This window comes from Leptosomus discolor, chromosome 4 (genome assembly GCF_034619465.1).
Source record: "Leptosomus discolor isolate bLepDis1 chromosome 4, bLepDis1.hap2, whole genome shotgun sequence".
In the NCBI taxonomy this organism is placed as follows: Eukaryota; Metazoa; Chordata; class Aves; order Leptosomiformes; family Leptosomidae; genus Leptosomus; species Leptosomus discolor.
Genome location: NC_141394.1, coordinates 17,923,045 through 17,935,899, shown reverse-complemented (window position 1 = coordinate 17,935,899; position 12,855 = coordinate 17,923,045). Strand labels below are relative to the sequence as shown.

General features: G+C 38.1%; 1 protein-coding gene across 2 annotated transcripts in view; it reads right to left on the bottom strand.

Annotated features, from left to right (window-relative positions):
- Window positions 1-455: 455 nt before the first annotated feature.
- ANAPC10 (anaphase promoting complex subunit 10) overlaps window positions 456-12,855 on the bottom strand; it is a 41,758-nt gene continuing 29,358 nt past the window's right edge. Inside the window, exons 5-6 of one of the 2 annotated variants that reach the window (XM_086464214.1) lie at window positions 3,623-3,797; window positions 456-553 (exon numbers count right to left, since the gene is read on the bottom strand). In XM_086464214.1, coding sequence (XP_086320340.1) covers window positions 540-553; window positions 3,623-3,797 — 189 coding nt within the window. In that variant the 3' untranslated portion in view covers window positions 456-539. Of the gene's footprint in view, window positions 554-3,489; window positions 3,798-12,855 lie in introns of those variants that run through there. The other variant, XM_086464215.1, reaches the window with a different exon arrangement.

Here is a 12,855-nt window from a genome sequence, read left to right as displayed (position 1 = left end):
TCTCATCACAAAAATCAGCAACCTTATGTGACTAAGCACCCAAAATGCTAAAAAACATACTTGCACAGATGTTAACTTCCAATGCAAAGTATCTACAATTGTTACAAGACTACACAGAAAAGACTTAAGATGGATTTGGAATGGCTGCTGCACTTGTTTTCAAGTAGTACTGAATATCAAAGAGCAAAACACAAACTGTAGTAAAGAGTTTGCATTTTTATACTGCCTTTCAGGCATGGTCATATCTTATTTTGTCAGCAGCAGTTGAAGGAGTCACTAGCTGCACTCTCCCTTTTAATCTACTCCCACCCTCATCATCATGACTCACTGTTCACACCCCCAGTCTTACCACAGATTACTTGCTTCCACCCAATACTAAGAATACACTTATTTTAAAGGGTCAAGAAAGGACCAAGGATCTCTTAACTGTTTCACAGATGCAGTTTATTGAACAGCCATGGAAGCATCTGAAGAGGCTCAACAAGGGAGATGGTGATTTCTGGCAATAAAGTAGAAATAAAACACTGGAATATGCAGCTTCAGGCTGGATCTGCTGCAGATAGAAGAATAAAGCATAAGTACAGACTTAACCTTTAAAGAGCCTTGTGCATCTTAGCACCTACTAAAAGACTGCATTAAATTTAATTTGTAAGTACAGCTTCTCTCCCCAACAATAAAGCTTAACATCATCCAGGGTAACATAGGTATCATAGGTTCTTAAAACCACTTGAACACCATCTATGATTTCAGAGCAGCAGGACAAGTAGTCAAGCTAAGTTTCAACTTATTCAACTACACTGTCAGGAGCCACATAACCTGCTGTAGGTGAACTGCTCTGGCAGGGGGGTTGGACTAGATGATCTCCAGAGGTCCCTTCCAACCCCTACCATTGTGTGATTCTGTGAACAACAACTCCAAATTTGAGACGAATACTGGCACCTAACCTGCAAGGACACAGGAGCCCTGAAAAATCAACACAAGCAGGAATAGCTCTCTAAAGATCCAAACTGTTGCCCGCTGAGGCAAGGGAGAAATAAGCAGAACAAGACTGCACTGACAGGCCTGTCCTTGTCTTCTGGATAATGTTCATCATAGAGCAATACTACTTTGACTTCATTAGCCTAAAGATAACAGGTGCTGTTTGAAATATGTACCCTTAACTTCGGATGCATTTAACTGTTTACGCAACCCTTGAATCCCCCTGAACCGTTCTTTGGGATGGTTCATGCAGAACATATTCATGTCCATTTCAAGGACTAGTCTTTTCTGAAGTGATGAGAAAATAAATGCATGTATTATTGAAGTATGTAACAAATAACGTAGAGGGACACGTGAAAGAGAAGAATACTTCAGTTTCTTTGAATCAAAATATTTTGTTACTGACCTTACTGACCAGAATTCAGAATTACCACAGAATTATCTGTAGTAGAATCATTAAGCAGGGAACAGTGGCTTGACAATACAATGCTAGGATGGATAACTGCAATCTTACCCATTCTTGGAGAAAAACAGGACAATTTCATGCCTAATAATCTTAATCTCCTTGCTTAAAAATCTATCAGTAACTTAAAATAACTGGATAAATATTTTTTGTGGGGGTTTTTTGGTTTGGGTTTTTTTTTTTTGACAGAAAAATATGAAGTGGTACGTATCTGCTTCAGTTAAGTGAACAGTAATGTACACTATATAATAAAACACACCTTGACACTATGTAATGAAAAATACTGAACTGACAGACTTGTGAAAAGCGCTAGTTCAACCAGCTTCTGCTGAACAGGAATTTTGCTGTTGATATGGAAAGGTAAAGTACCATTAAGGTCCTCCTGAAATGACTGAATCCGCTTAAATAGAGAACTCAGGCTAGTCATGAACTTCCCTACAAGGTTCATTATCAGGAAATTTTAATTGCCTTCCCAAAACTGTGGAATTCAGCCAGAGGACAAAACTGTTTCAGTAAGACAGCAGCTTACTTCATTAAGTATATAAAGGATTTCAACAGCTGAATCTTTATCCTTCGTCAACCTCTATTTCACCTTCTTTCCCCGCTGAAGGATGCTGTATCACTGTTCGATGAGCCTCCACCATTGTTAGCCTTTCCTTGCTCACAACTAAGAGCAAAGAACAGTGTCAGAAGTTTTCCTTGGCTGACATTAGTCCGGATTTACCATCAATTTTTATGGTGCTAGGAGGAAGGGTGCATTTGATCAGTACAAAACATTTCAAAAGAAATCCCTTGTACTTCAACAGCTTCTCTTTCTAAAATCTAATTTTTTTAAAAGGTGAAATAAGCAGTAAATAATTATGAGATATTAGTAGAGGTGTTAGATATTCCTACTCCTAGCAAGTAGATGAAACATGCCTTTTCCTTGCAATACTTTTCACTTTAAAACACATGTTAAAGAAACTCCATGCCACGAGTCTGAGATTACCTTGTGTTAAGGTCTCAGTACTTTAGAAGGTGCATGGGACCTTCAGGTTCATTCCTACTGTTATTGTAGGATGTTGGAGCATTCCTAACTCCTCCTGATTTGAACAGCTATCACATTTAGATGACCTACACTCAGTATATCTATCTTAATGTATGTACTATATTGAGTAATTTGGAAAGTTTGGTTCTCTTCATATCATTATCATCTTTGTTGCATTACTGGTCACTGGAACAGGCTCCCCAGAGAAGTGGTCACAGCACCAAGCCTGTCAGAGTTCAAAGAGCATCTGGACAAGGCTCTTAGTCACATGGTTTAGTTTTAGGTACTCCTGCAAGGAGAAGGGAGCTGGGCTCCATGGTCCTTATGGGTCCCTTCCAACTTGAGGTATTCTATGACTTCTATGACTTTGCAGTCACAAAGGCTGCTAAAGCCATGCAGACAATCATTAAGCAGGAAAAAAAAACCTATACAGAAAAGGATACAACACAACAACATAAGCAATGATGGAAACACACTACCAATATTGTCTTTAAACTATGCCTGCTCAAGAAGAATGCTCTTTAAAAACCAGAGCTTTTAGGTAGATTTTTAGTTCTTTGCTTTATTACTTTGAGGGTGGCAGAACACTGGAACAGGCTGCTCAGGGAGGCTGTGGAGTCTCCTTCTCTGGAGATATTCAAAACCTGCCTGGACACAGACCTGGGCAACCTGCTGTAAGTGAACCTGCTTTAGCAGGGGGCTTGGACTAGATGAACTCCAAAGGTGCCTTCCAACCCCTACCATTCTGTGATGCTGTAAAGGAATGAACAGTAACACTATAGAATAAACTATTTCCAGGCATACCCATTAGGGGAAGAAATCACCTGAAAGAGAACTGTATTATATCAAATCAATTATTGATTCCCAGACACAAATAGGTTCCTTTAAAGTGCCCAGGTTTTTTTTCCTCTCAGATAGTACAAGAGCACTCAAAGACTTCAAGCAAAAGTATAGTAAACACAAAATTATATTTATTTCAAAATTGTACAAAGTACAGAGATATAATTACACTGAAGTAAACCCTGCTCTAAGTATTCGAATACTTAAGCAATGATACTGCCATCAAAAAATGCCTTTATTATTTCTCATTACAAAATCTTATCTTATGGACCGATACATCATGAAATCAATTGTTGTACATCTAGGAAATTTACCAATAGAGCTCTCTTCCACTGGGGTGTACACTTTGATTTGTCTCATGTGAGTGTCTCTTCCATTTTGATGATTAGCTAGAACAGCAATCTGAATCATAAACGTGCGAATAGGCTTCTTATGAGTATCTGTTAAAGGAACATGAATCCAGCCGCTTGGTTCCACTAATTCAAGTTGCTGCCAAAGACAAAAAAGCAACATGTTCAGAAACAGTTAAAGTACTTAATATAAATGATCACATATTAAACCTGTTTAATACAGCAGTCTTGCAAATCAGATTTTAGTTACTTTTTCAAATTAATTTGAAATAGCATGGTTGAATAGTCACAGCTAATTAGTAAATTAGCTGGTATAAGCTATAAGTATAATTAGCTGGTATAACCGGATACAAATTAATTTAGTAGACTACAGTTGTGTTTGCTTTTGTCTTTCAGAATCTACCCTTCATTTTGTGCCTTAACATTAAAATAAAAATCAATACTAAAAAATATAGACTGGAGTAAATTCCAGAAAGTCAAAACTACTTGGATCTTGTTACTGAAGTACGCTGCACAAAGATGACCAAAAATTATGTACCTTAAATTGTTTTATCTAGGCACTCTGGACTAAAATATGCTAGAATGACTTATGTAGGAAACTAAAGCCACACAAAGTCTGAGTTTTCAGAAATTCCTTAAGTTATTAGGGCGACTGGGGAAGAGGAAGAAGGTGACAGAGGAAAAAAATACAGGATAATTCACAATCTTCATATTACCTATGTGTCAAGACAGATGCTTGGGCAATTAATAATTGTTGCACAGCCATTTAAGCACATTCTAAGGTCCATTTTGACTCGGCTTTTATACAACAAACCACATGTAATATGATTTTTTTTTTAATCCTACAGAAACCAATGTCAAAGCAAGCAAAGAATTGTATTTCATCAACTCTAAACCACAACACTGACACGTCAGCATGCTGAAATCAAGCTAGATGCTATGCAGAAGTGTAGTAACAGCTTTTGTTTAAAGCTAGTTGCTCAACTTCAAAGCACAGTTGAAAACACATATGGAAGTGCACACGAGTAAGCAGAAGTCTTGAGGGGTGGGGGACAAAACCCAAAATAGTTGTCCATAAGCAAGTGGATTTCACACAGCTAACCAAGTAAGACTGCTGTTCTTAGCAGCCAAGTTCCTCTAAGGAAAATCTACGCTTTGAGCAGCTCAAAATTCCCATCATTCTCCTGAAAATACATTGTGACAAACATCCTGTCAAATGCCTTGCCTTTACTGAAGCTTTCAAAAGACCTATCCAAGACCTACTTCATCAGAGGCAGCAAACACCCTGAGGGAATGACCCAGAAAAAAGTTTGAGGACTCCTTTAAACTTAAAAGGTCAAAAGCCCTCTCACACCTCCACCTTAAAAAAAAAAGGAAAAAAATCCACAACCCAAAACTCTCCACTGCTGCATGCTCGCCAACAAATAATTTCCAAAGCATTAAATCCACTAAACCTTAGCAGCAAGTCTTTTCACTCTGGGAGCTAGACACTTCCACAAACACACATTCACTTATTTGTTGTAACCCTGTCCCTTTCAAAAAAATCTACAATTTTTTTTTTTGCATAAGAAATTTAAGGTAATGGTTGGCTTTACAAAGTGACAGAAGTGATGTGCTATTGGAGGAGCTTTACAAAGGGGAAATGTATCATGGTGAGGTAGTAGTCAACTGAGTGAGTACACTTTTCATCTCCACAGTGAACAGGAAGGATGAGGATTCCAGTAATATTTTATTCAACTCTTACCATGGTAAAGTGGCTATGATTTAGAAGAGAATTAAAAGGTTCTGGCTAATTAAACTTGCATTTTAATGTTATTCTGACTGTTTACAAGTTTTGACTGCTGATTCAAAGTCAAAAATTTAAGTTCCAGAGCTATGATAGTAGGATTTTTAGGCTTGGATTAGTATGAAACAGATTAGTTCATACAGTTAAAAAAATGTACCACTTCCTACAGGTTGACATCATTGGTTTCAGACAGATCCAATATAATTCAGGTTTGCATGCTTCATTGGGAAAGACATTGCAAAGGGTGAAATGATTCCACCTCCAGAACCAAGCCAGCTACCAAGGGATGGGCAAAATTGGACTATTTGTACAAAAGTTCTTAAATTCAGAGAAAAATCACATCTTTCATTTTAAGAGAATTATTAGGGTCATAAAGGTAAGCATTGCAGAGTTAGGAGTTGCAAAGGTAATTTTACTGATTTAATAATATACTTGTATCTCATCACAAACTTTTGATTACATATTTATCAATGCTTTGGTTTATCCCTGATCCATGGGAGGTGGTCATATGCTTTATTTATAGCATATTATTTTTCAGTCCTGCTACAAAGGCAACCAATTTCTTCATGAGCCTTTCTACAGAGATGGGACAAGTAATTTCTGCATCTGTAAAATAGGCAACTGAGGCATTAGGTTAATTGCATTAAAATATTCCCTAGTTCCAGATGTCAAATTTCACATACTTTGAACCTGATTTTTACTATCCTTAGTAACATACAGTATTTTACATGAGGTTTAGCTCCCATTGAGTTCACTTGCAGCCGTAAGAGTCTGTATTTCTGCGAATTACTAAGAATTCTCAAACGAGCCACTAGAACACACAGTATGAGCAGCCACCTAGGAACAGTTATTTGAGTGCGGCATGTAAAAACACCATGACTAAGCACAGATTGCACACAATTCAGCAAACAGCATTCAACTGTCTTAGCCACAAAGCTTTTTCTTATTCCTGAAATCTCTGCTTCACTTACTCCACATGTTCCAATCTCTAACAGATGAATACACAGCCTTTACTGCACAAATCCTGGACTCATCCTCAGAATAGACCTGTTTCCCCATTCCAATCAAATAGATGCCTCCTGGACAAAGCATGCAACACTTCTGACGAAGTTGGTGGCTGTACTGCAACGTATTAAGGGCAAGAGGTGTGAGTGAGACTTAAGCATTTGAAAAAATGAGCTCTTGACTTTTGCCCTCTAAATAGCACTGTACTGTGACATTTTTGAGTTTAACTTCTTTAAAATTGATGCCCACATGGCTCAGTAAAATAATAAAACCTTGATATCCACTCAACTACAGCAGTTCAAATACAACAAAACCTAACAATTATTATCTGAACATCCACTAGCAAACAAAGTCATATTTTGCCAGTGGAATACACACATTTTCAGTGACCAAAGGAATGGTACAAACCAGACATGCACACACTCCTAAATTCTTCTCTTCCACATCTCTCATGCTCTTTCAGATGAGACTGTTTCTTTTTCCCCGAGGGCCCACGTCTTTCCCCAGGGAGCAGGAATAGGACATGGGAATAGGCAGTGGTGGTACAAGACAAAATGCTGCCCACTCTTAGTTCTATGTCAGCACTCAGATCCAGCCGTTACAATTCCTAGCAGAAGTGGGATGAAATATGCTGCTCTACTCTGCCTGGAGCATTCCCAGTGTGAACAGAATCTAAAGGAAACTTACTGTGAAGTTTTAAGAAATTCCTATTAAGCCCATGCAAATGGCAATTTTTCAAAGCCTTGTAAACCGTTCTGGAAATTTGGGTGGATTTTTACGGGGAGGCAAAAGGCACATCCTCTACACAAAGGCTGAACTATTGCCAAACTTCAAATCCTTGCTTCAGAGCTTGGGGGCACTGGAGCATCAAAGAAGGACACCAGAATATTCTCACACAAGCTAAATAGCATACTTCTCACTAGCCTTATTCTTGGAACCACTTTGGCTGAAACTTTCAAAAAATTCAACCCAAAGCAGACATCTGGCACAGAAAAATCTGTCTGAACAGAACTCTGGCAAAAGTTAAAGTAACTAAGAGTTAAGCCTTAAAATGGTGAGGGTCACACAACCTTCAGTACAGGTGGCACTAGTAGCTGTACCTATAGTAGATACTATACTTCAAATCCATTTCAGTTGACTCTGCTGTTAACCCTGATCTTTAAAAGCACTAGCCACTCTATATACATACATATACACGTTTCACCCCAACTCTACAGCATAAGTCCACTATGAGAAGATACCAGATTAAGTTTCCTCCTATGTAGGTCAGTAAGAATCAGTCACAACTAACTGGCTTCCAGGAAAGTTTTAAAAATCAGCTATATGATTAATTACTTGAGTGAAATTAAAAATTGGAAGTTTTTCTGTTATGTGTTTTACCAGAAAAGGTTAAAAAAAGGGAAACAAAGGGAAGAATCAATGCAAGTTCAATATTAATAACTCAGGATAGTTCTGGTGGCTCTAGACTAGTCTTACATACAACATACTAAAAGCCTATGGTTTTGGGGTGTTTTTTTAAATTTGCTATCATACATAATAACTATATATTATAATACTATCAATTTTATTACAATTGGTAAACAAGAGGATGAAAGTCAAAGGAACAAAGGAATAAAAATTAAAATTGAAAAAAATCACTCACTTGTCCTTTGCTGCTGCTGTATACTCTTATCTATCTCTTCTCCCGCTTTCTCTCCATTGCTGTCCGCTGCGTGCTACAGCTTTACCTATGAACATATACTCCCACTCCAGTAATCCATGTTATTTTGAAAGCCAGAGCAGAAGTAACATTCTCAATAGAAATGAGAGAATAGAAATCCTCCTCAGCCAATTTAATATCCCTTTTTCTTCATTTTATTGTATAGTCCAGAGGTTCTACAGAATTCTGTACACATTTGGCAAGGCAACTAATGGGTGTTCTATCAAAGACGATGCAAGCCACAAAAATTTAAAAAAAAATAAAAAAATCAAAGCCAAAGTAACTTGGGGCTGTACTTCAGAAAGATGACTGAACACAAGACCAGAGCTTTTGGAGGAAGCTTGTTCTACATTGGTATTGATCGCTTCCTTATAGGACAGGAAGTTATCTACCCAAAGAAGTATTTTTTATTGCACTTAATCCTACTTAAATTGAATATTGACCTCTTTTCCATGCTCAGTGATATCCTGCTTAAAGTCTGTGATGTCTTCAAAGTGGCATATAATTCAAATTGCTGCTTCTACTAGACTTATAAATACCCAACCAAGCTGCTATATTTACAGTAGGCTAACACCCTTGAAACAACACATGATTTTTGTTGCCCTGTGAAGATACCTTTTGTGAAGACACAGAAAGGAAAACCACCACTATAAGCAGTTTCATATTCAGGATCACTACAAATGCATCCTAGAACATATGCCAGACAGGGCTCCCAGATTTCAGGGGAGTAAGTTTTTCTGTGCATACACAGGAAAAAAAAAAGAATGCAGTTTGTGTTCTTCCCCTGGACAAAAAAAAAAATCTTCTTCTACACAGATGTACTGACAGAAAGCTGAGAATTGCGTCTGCCATCACAGCTTCAGCTTGATACAACACGATTCTGAGATGTTGGTACCTCATTGCATTTCCATTTAATCATCTGTACTACTAGATCCAAATGGCAACACATTTCTAGGAGCTGCCTCCAAAACAGGCTGTGAAACCAAACAGCGTTTGATTTTACTCCTCCTACTTTTCTCATAAAACTGTTAAAGCTGCTTCTTTGTATTGTAGTGACTTAACCACCTTTGAAATTAAAAGTAGTGGCTAGACTTTTATCCACAAATACAATTTTGCCTGTGTTCTTAACCAGTTCTTACCATACAGTTATACAAGAAACTAAGCTTTTCAAAGCAGGTGTTCTCAAATAATGTATTCTCCAAGCAGAAGATTATAAAACTAATTTCCAGAGCAAGCAAATGCTGTTTTCAGAAATGAAGTATTTATCAACACACACACACTTTGAGTTGAGTGATCAAATATGGGAAAGGCTTTTCCCTGTTTAGCTATTTATTTTATTTTTTTTTACAGCTATCCAAATACGTTTTCACAACAACTGGCAAGGAGAAAGAACGCTGGCTGAATTTCTAAAATTCTCTTTGCTTAACTGCCATGTCCTACCATACAACTACCAGGATTCAGAATCAGTAGACCTCTGCATAATTCCAAGTATTGGAACTGTCAACACATGAAGTAGCAGAGCTTGGGCTTCAGCCATCACTTCACTTAGGAAGGAAGAGAACCAGTTAATAGCAGTGATGCACCAGTTCCAGCAGAAAAACGAAGCATGTCCAAAAGAAACTTCACAAGTTCCAAGTGAGTCAAAGGAGGGACACCACATTAGCAGCTTAACAAGAAACACAGAAACATGCTCAAAGGACCCACTGTGAAAAGCACACTACTTTGCTCTAATGAAACAACGACCACCTAAGGAGGTGGCTCTGTGGTCTTAATCAGTCACCTCCTTAAACGGTCAAGAAATCTAACTTCAGTCCATTAGGTAAGAGAAGTTTTCCATTCTTCCAAACAGCAGTTCCTGAAGAGTCTAGAGGAGCACAGTCCATCCCTCAGGAAGATTCAACTATGGATTTGGGCAGACAGTAGACTAGTTGCGGAATAAGCTGTATTAGGCAGTGAAACCTGCAAATACTAAAAATTTCTAGTGCCTATAAGCTTTTTGTTCAAGTGAGCTGAACAAAATAACTTTTGAGAAGACTGGGAAGGCTGAGAAAGATAGAGGTCAAAAAGAACCTTGCGAAAAGTTTTATAGAACATCCTTCTTCAGACTATTCTGCTCCAGATTAAAACAGCAAAAATTAAACAATGCCTAGATGTTAGAAAGTTGTATCCAATTAAAATAAAGACAACACCAAGCCAAGCTAGAAAAAGTAGTTCACTGATACAAATTAATCAAAATAAATATTTGTCACAGAATATGTATCTGAGCCTAGAAGTAGCATAGAAGTCAATCAGACCACAGACACTGAAAATATACTAGAGAAGTGCTCAATCAACTCAACCTAACAGAGAAACACAATGAAAAATGACAAAAATTAGGCCAAATTTTCACGAATGCACTAAATTTGTACTTCATTTTGCACAGATCAGTTTTCAACACATCCTGCTCAGTTTCTCTGAATCATTTGTACCCATATAAATAATCAAATGCATCAAGTGTGCCAATTCAGTTTATTCAATTAAGCTGATGGTAAGTGACATTGTATATATATCCAGAATCACCCACAGTTTGTCTTCATTTCACTCATTTCTGAACTGCTGAATAAAGCGGTAAGAAGTCTTGCAAAAATTAAACATCCTTCAGAAAACGCTCTGTAAAGTGACACTTCTGCTTTGTTATGTTAAGCAAAAGAAGCTCACCATCATCTTAAGGATCTTTTACTGTGAACTCCTGGCAAAAGGCAGACATCTGAAAACTGGACTTACAGCCTCTGATGGGGAAGGAATAGGCTAAGACAATGTTATCCCACTATGAGGATCTCATCCTTTAAAATATGATTGGTCAAGTTTTAAATACACTTGACAAGTTGTGAAAGAGCAATGGATTGAGGTGTAAAAAGGATTTGAACCAAAGTAGATTTTTTTGTTTTTTTAAAAACCAGTATGTGGTAAACAGCATAAAACCACTAAATTGGAGGCTAGTGTAATGCTTGGAACTAAAAAAACAATGCTTCTACACAGGTATCACTGAAAACTTTCAAGTAGTTTTTACACCAGACATGCAGCTAGATGGACTGAGATCTGCAGACAGATCACCGATACAGGGCAAAAAAAACCCCACCATTGACAAACCTGTCTGAAGTTTATTCGAATGATGCTCCCTCTCTGACCCCCAGCTCATTGCCATCATTAACAACCTGAGCATCACTATGAGTTTGTCATGGCTATCCAACAGGAACAGTGACACATGATTGCCAGCAGGCATCCCCTTCGAGCATCACCTCAGGGACACAAAAATATGTTTGAAGAACTGGAGTTCCTCAAAACAGTGTCATGTGTAAGTCCTATACTGCCTAGTGGTCCCCTACATAAAACCCAATCTTGATTCATTCTAATTTCCCTATGATTTAACATCTAAATTCCTATGGTTTCTTAAAACAATGCAGGTTCAATCATAGCAGCTAAATTAGACCACCTCCCAGGAATCACAGTTACTGTAGGTAAATCGTACTCTACAAAAATGCATTGATAGCCTCCCAGTTGGGTAAACCAGCAAGCCATATCCTCCTTGTATGGTGGGCCAAGGATTTGCATCTATGATGCTCAAATAGAGATTCTTATACTGCTTTTCCACAGTTAATGTTTGGATTACAGAAGCAGCACAACTCGGACAATGTCAGCAGGTTATATCACATTGCCACCATGTAAATCACAGAAACACATGTTTCTGAAGTAAGCAGATTATGTCAATTGAGCTATGATGTAACCTAAGTTTCATTTAGCAGAAGCGATTCACCAGCCAGCTCGTGGAAGAGTTTCATTGACTGGTCCATTTTGATATTCATCCTGACTAGAATTTCCCTATACAGTAAAAAAAGCAAGGAACCATTTGATTTGATTCTGCTGATAAAATAATGCAATCTCTTCCCACGTGTACTTCACTGATTCACAGACAGAATTTCAGTACTACAACAGGAATGAACTTAGGAAGAATATAGCATTGAAATTGAAAGGAGGTTTTGCATTATTATTGCCCTCATAGTTTGTCTTTGAAATCTTCTGAACTCAGATGAGGAACACATAAGAGGACAAAAATTCAGTCTCAGACAGGAGAGAAGTCCCTGGTGAGTAAGTATGCCCATAGGGTTATTGTCAGATGGGAGAAAATGGGGTAAAGGCACCTGCTGCAGAACACCAAGAATTTTATGACAGATTCCCAGGAAAACCAGCTGTTTCAAAAGTATCAAGTGATAAAGAATCATAAGTACCAATGCCTGCAAAAGAGTCAAGGCTGGGCTGAACTGTCCACAGAAAACACCTTCTGACAGACCAGTCAATTCAGTGAAAATCCCCCAGGTGGGTACACAGAGGCCTATCCACAGGGTGTAGGGGTGGAAGGAGACAAACACACCCCTGTCTGTGGCACTCAAGCAATCACCACCCTGCCCGTCACACTCACTACCCTGTCTGCTCACAGTACTCCCCTGTAACACCTGAACAGTCAGGTACATGCAGCCTGAGACACAAATAAATAGCCTGGCAAATGCTCAGCTACTGCAGATTTGTCGGCCAAAATTGTCTCGATCGTAATTTCAGAAAACGTTGTCTGCTTAACTCTGGGTGGCAGAAAGTGCAAGCAAAAAGGGAAAGAAAAAGAAAAAATAAACAATCTTTGAATACTTTGTTCTGGCTGAAAACAGCTCTTCATTC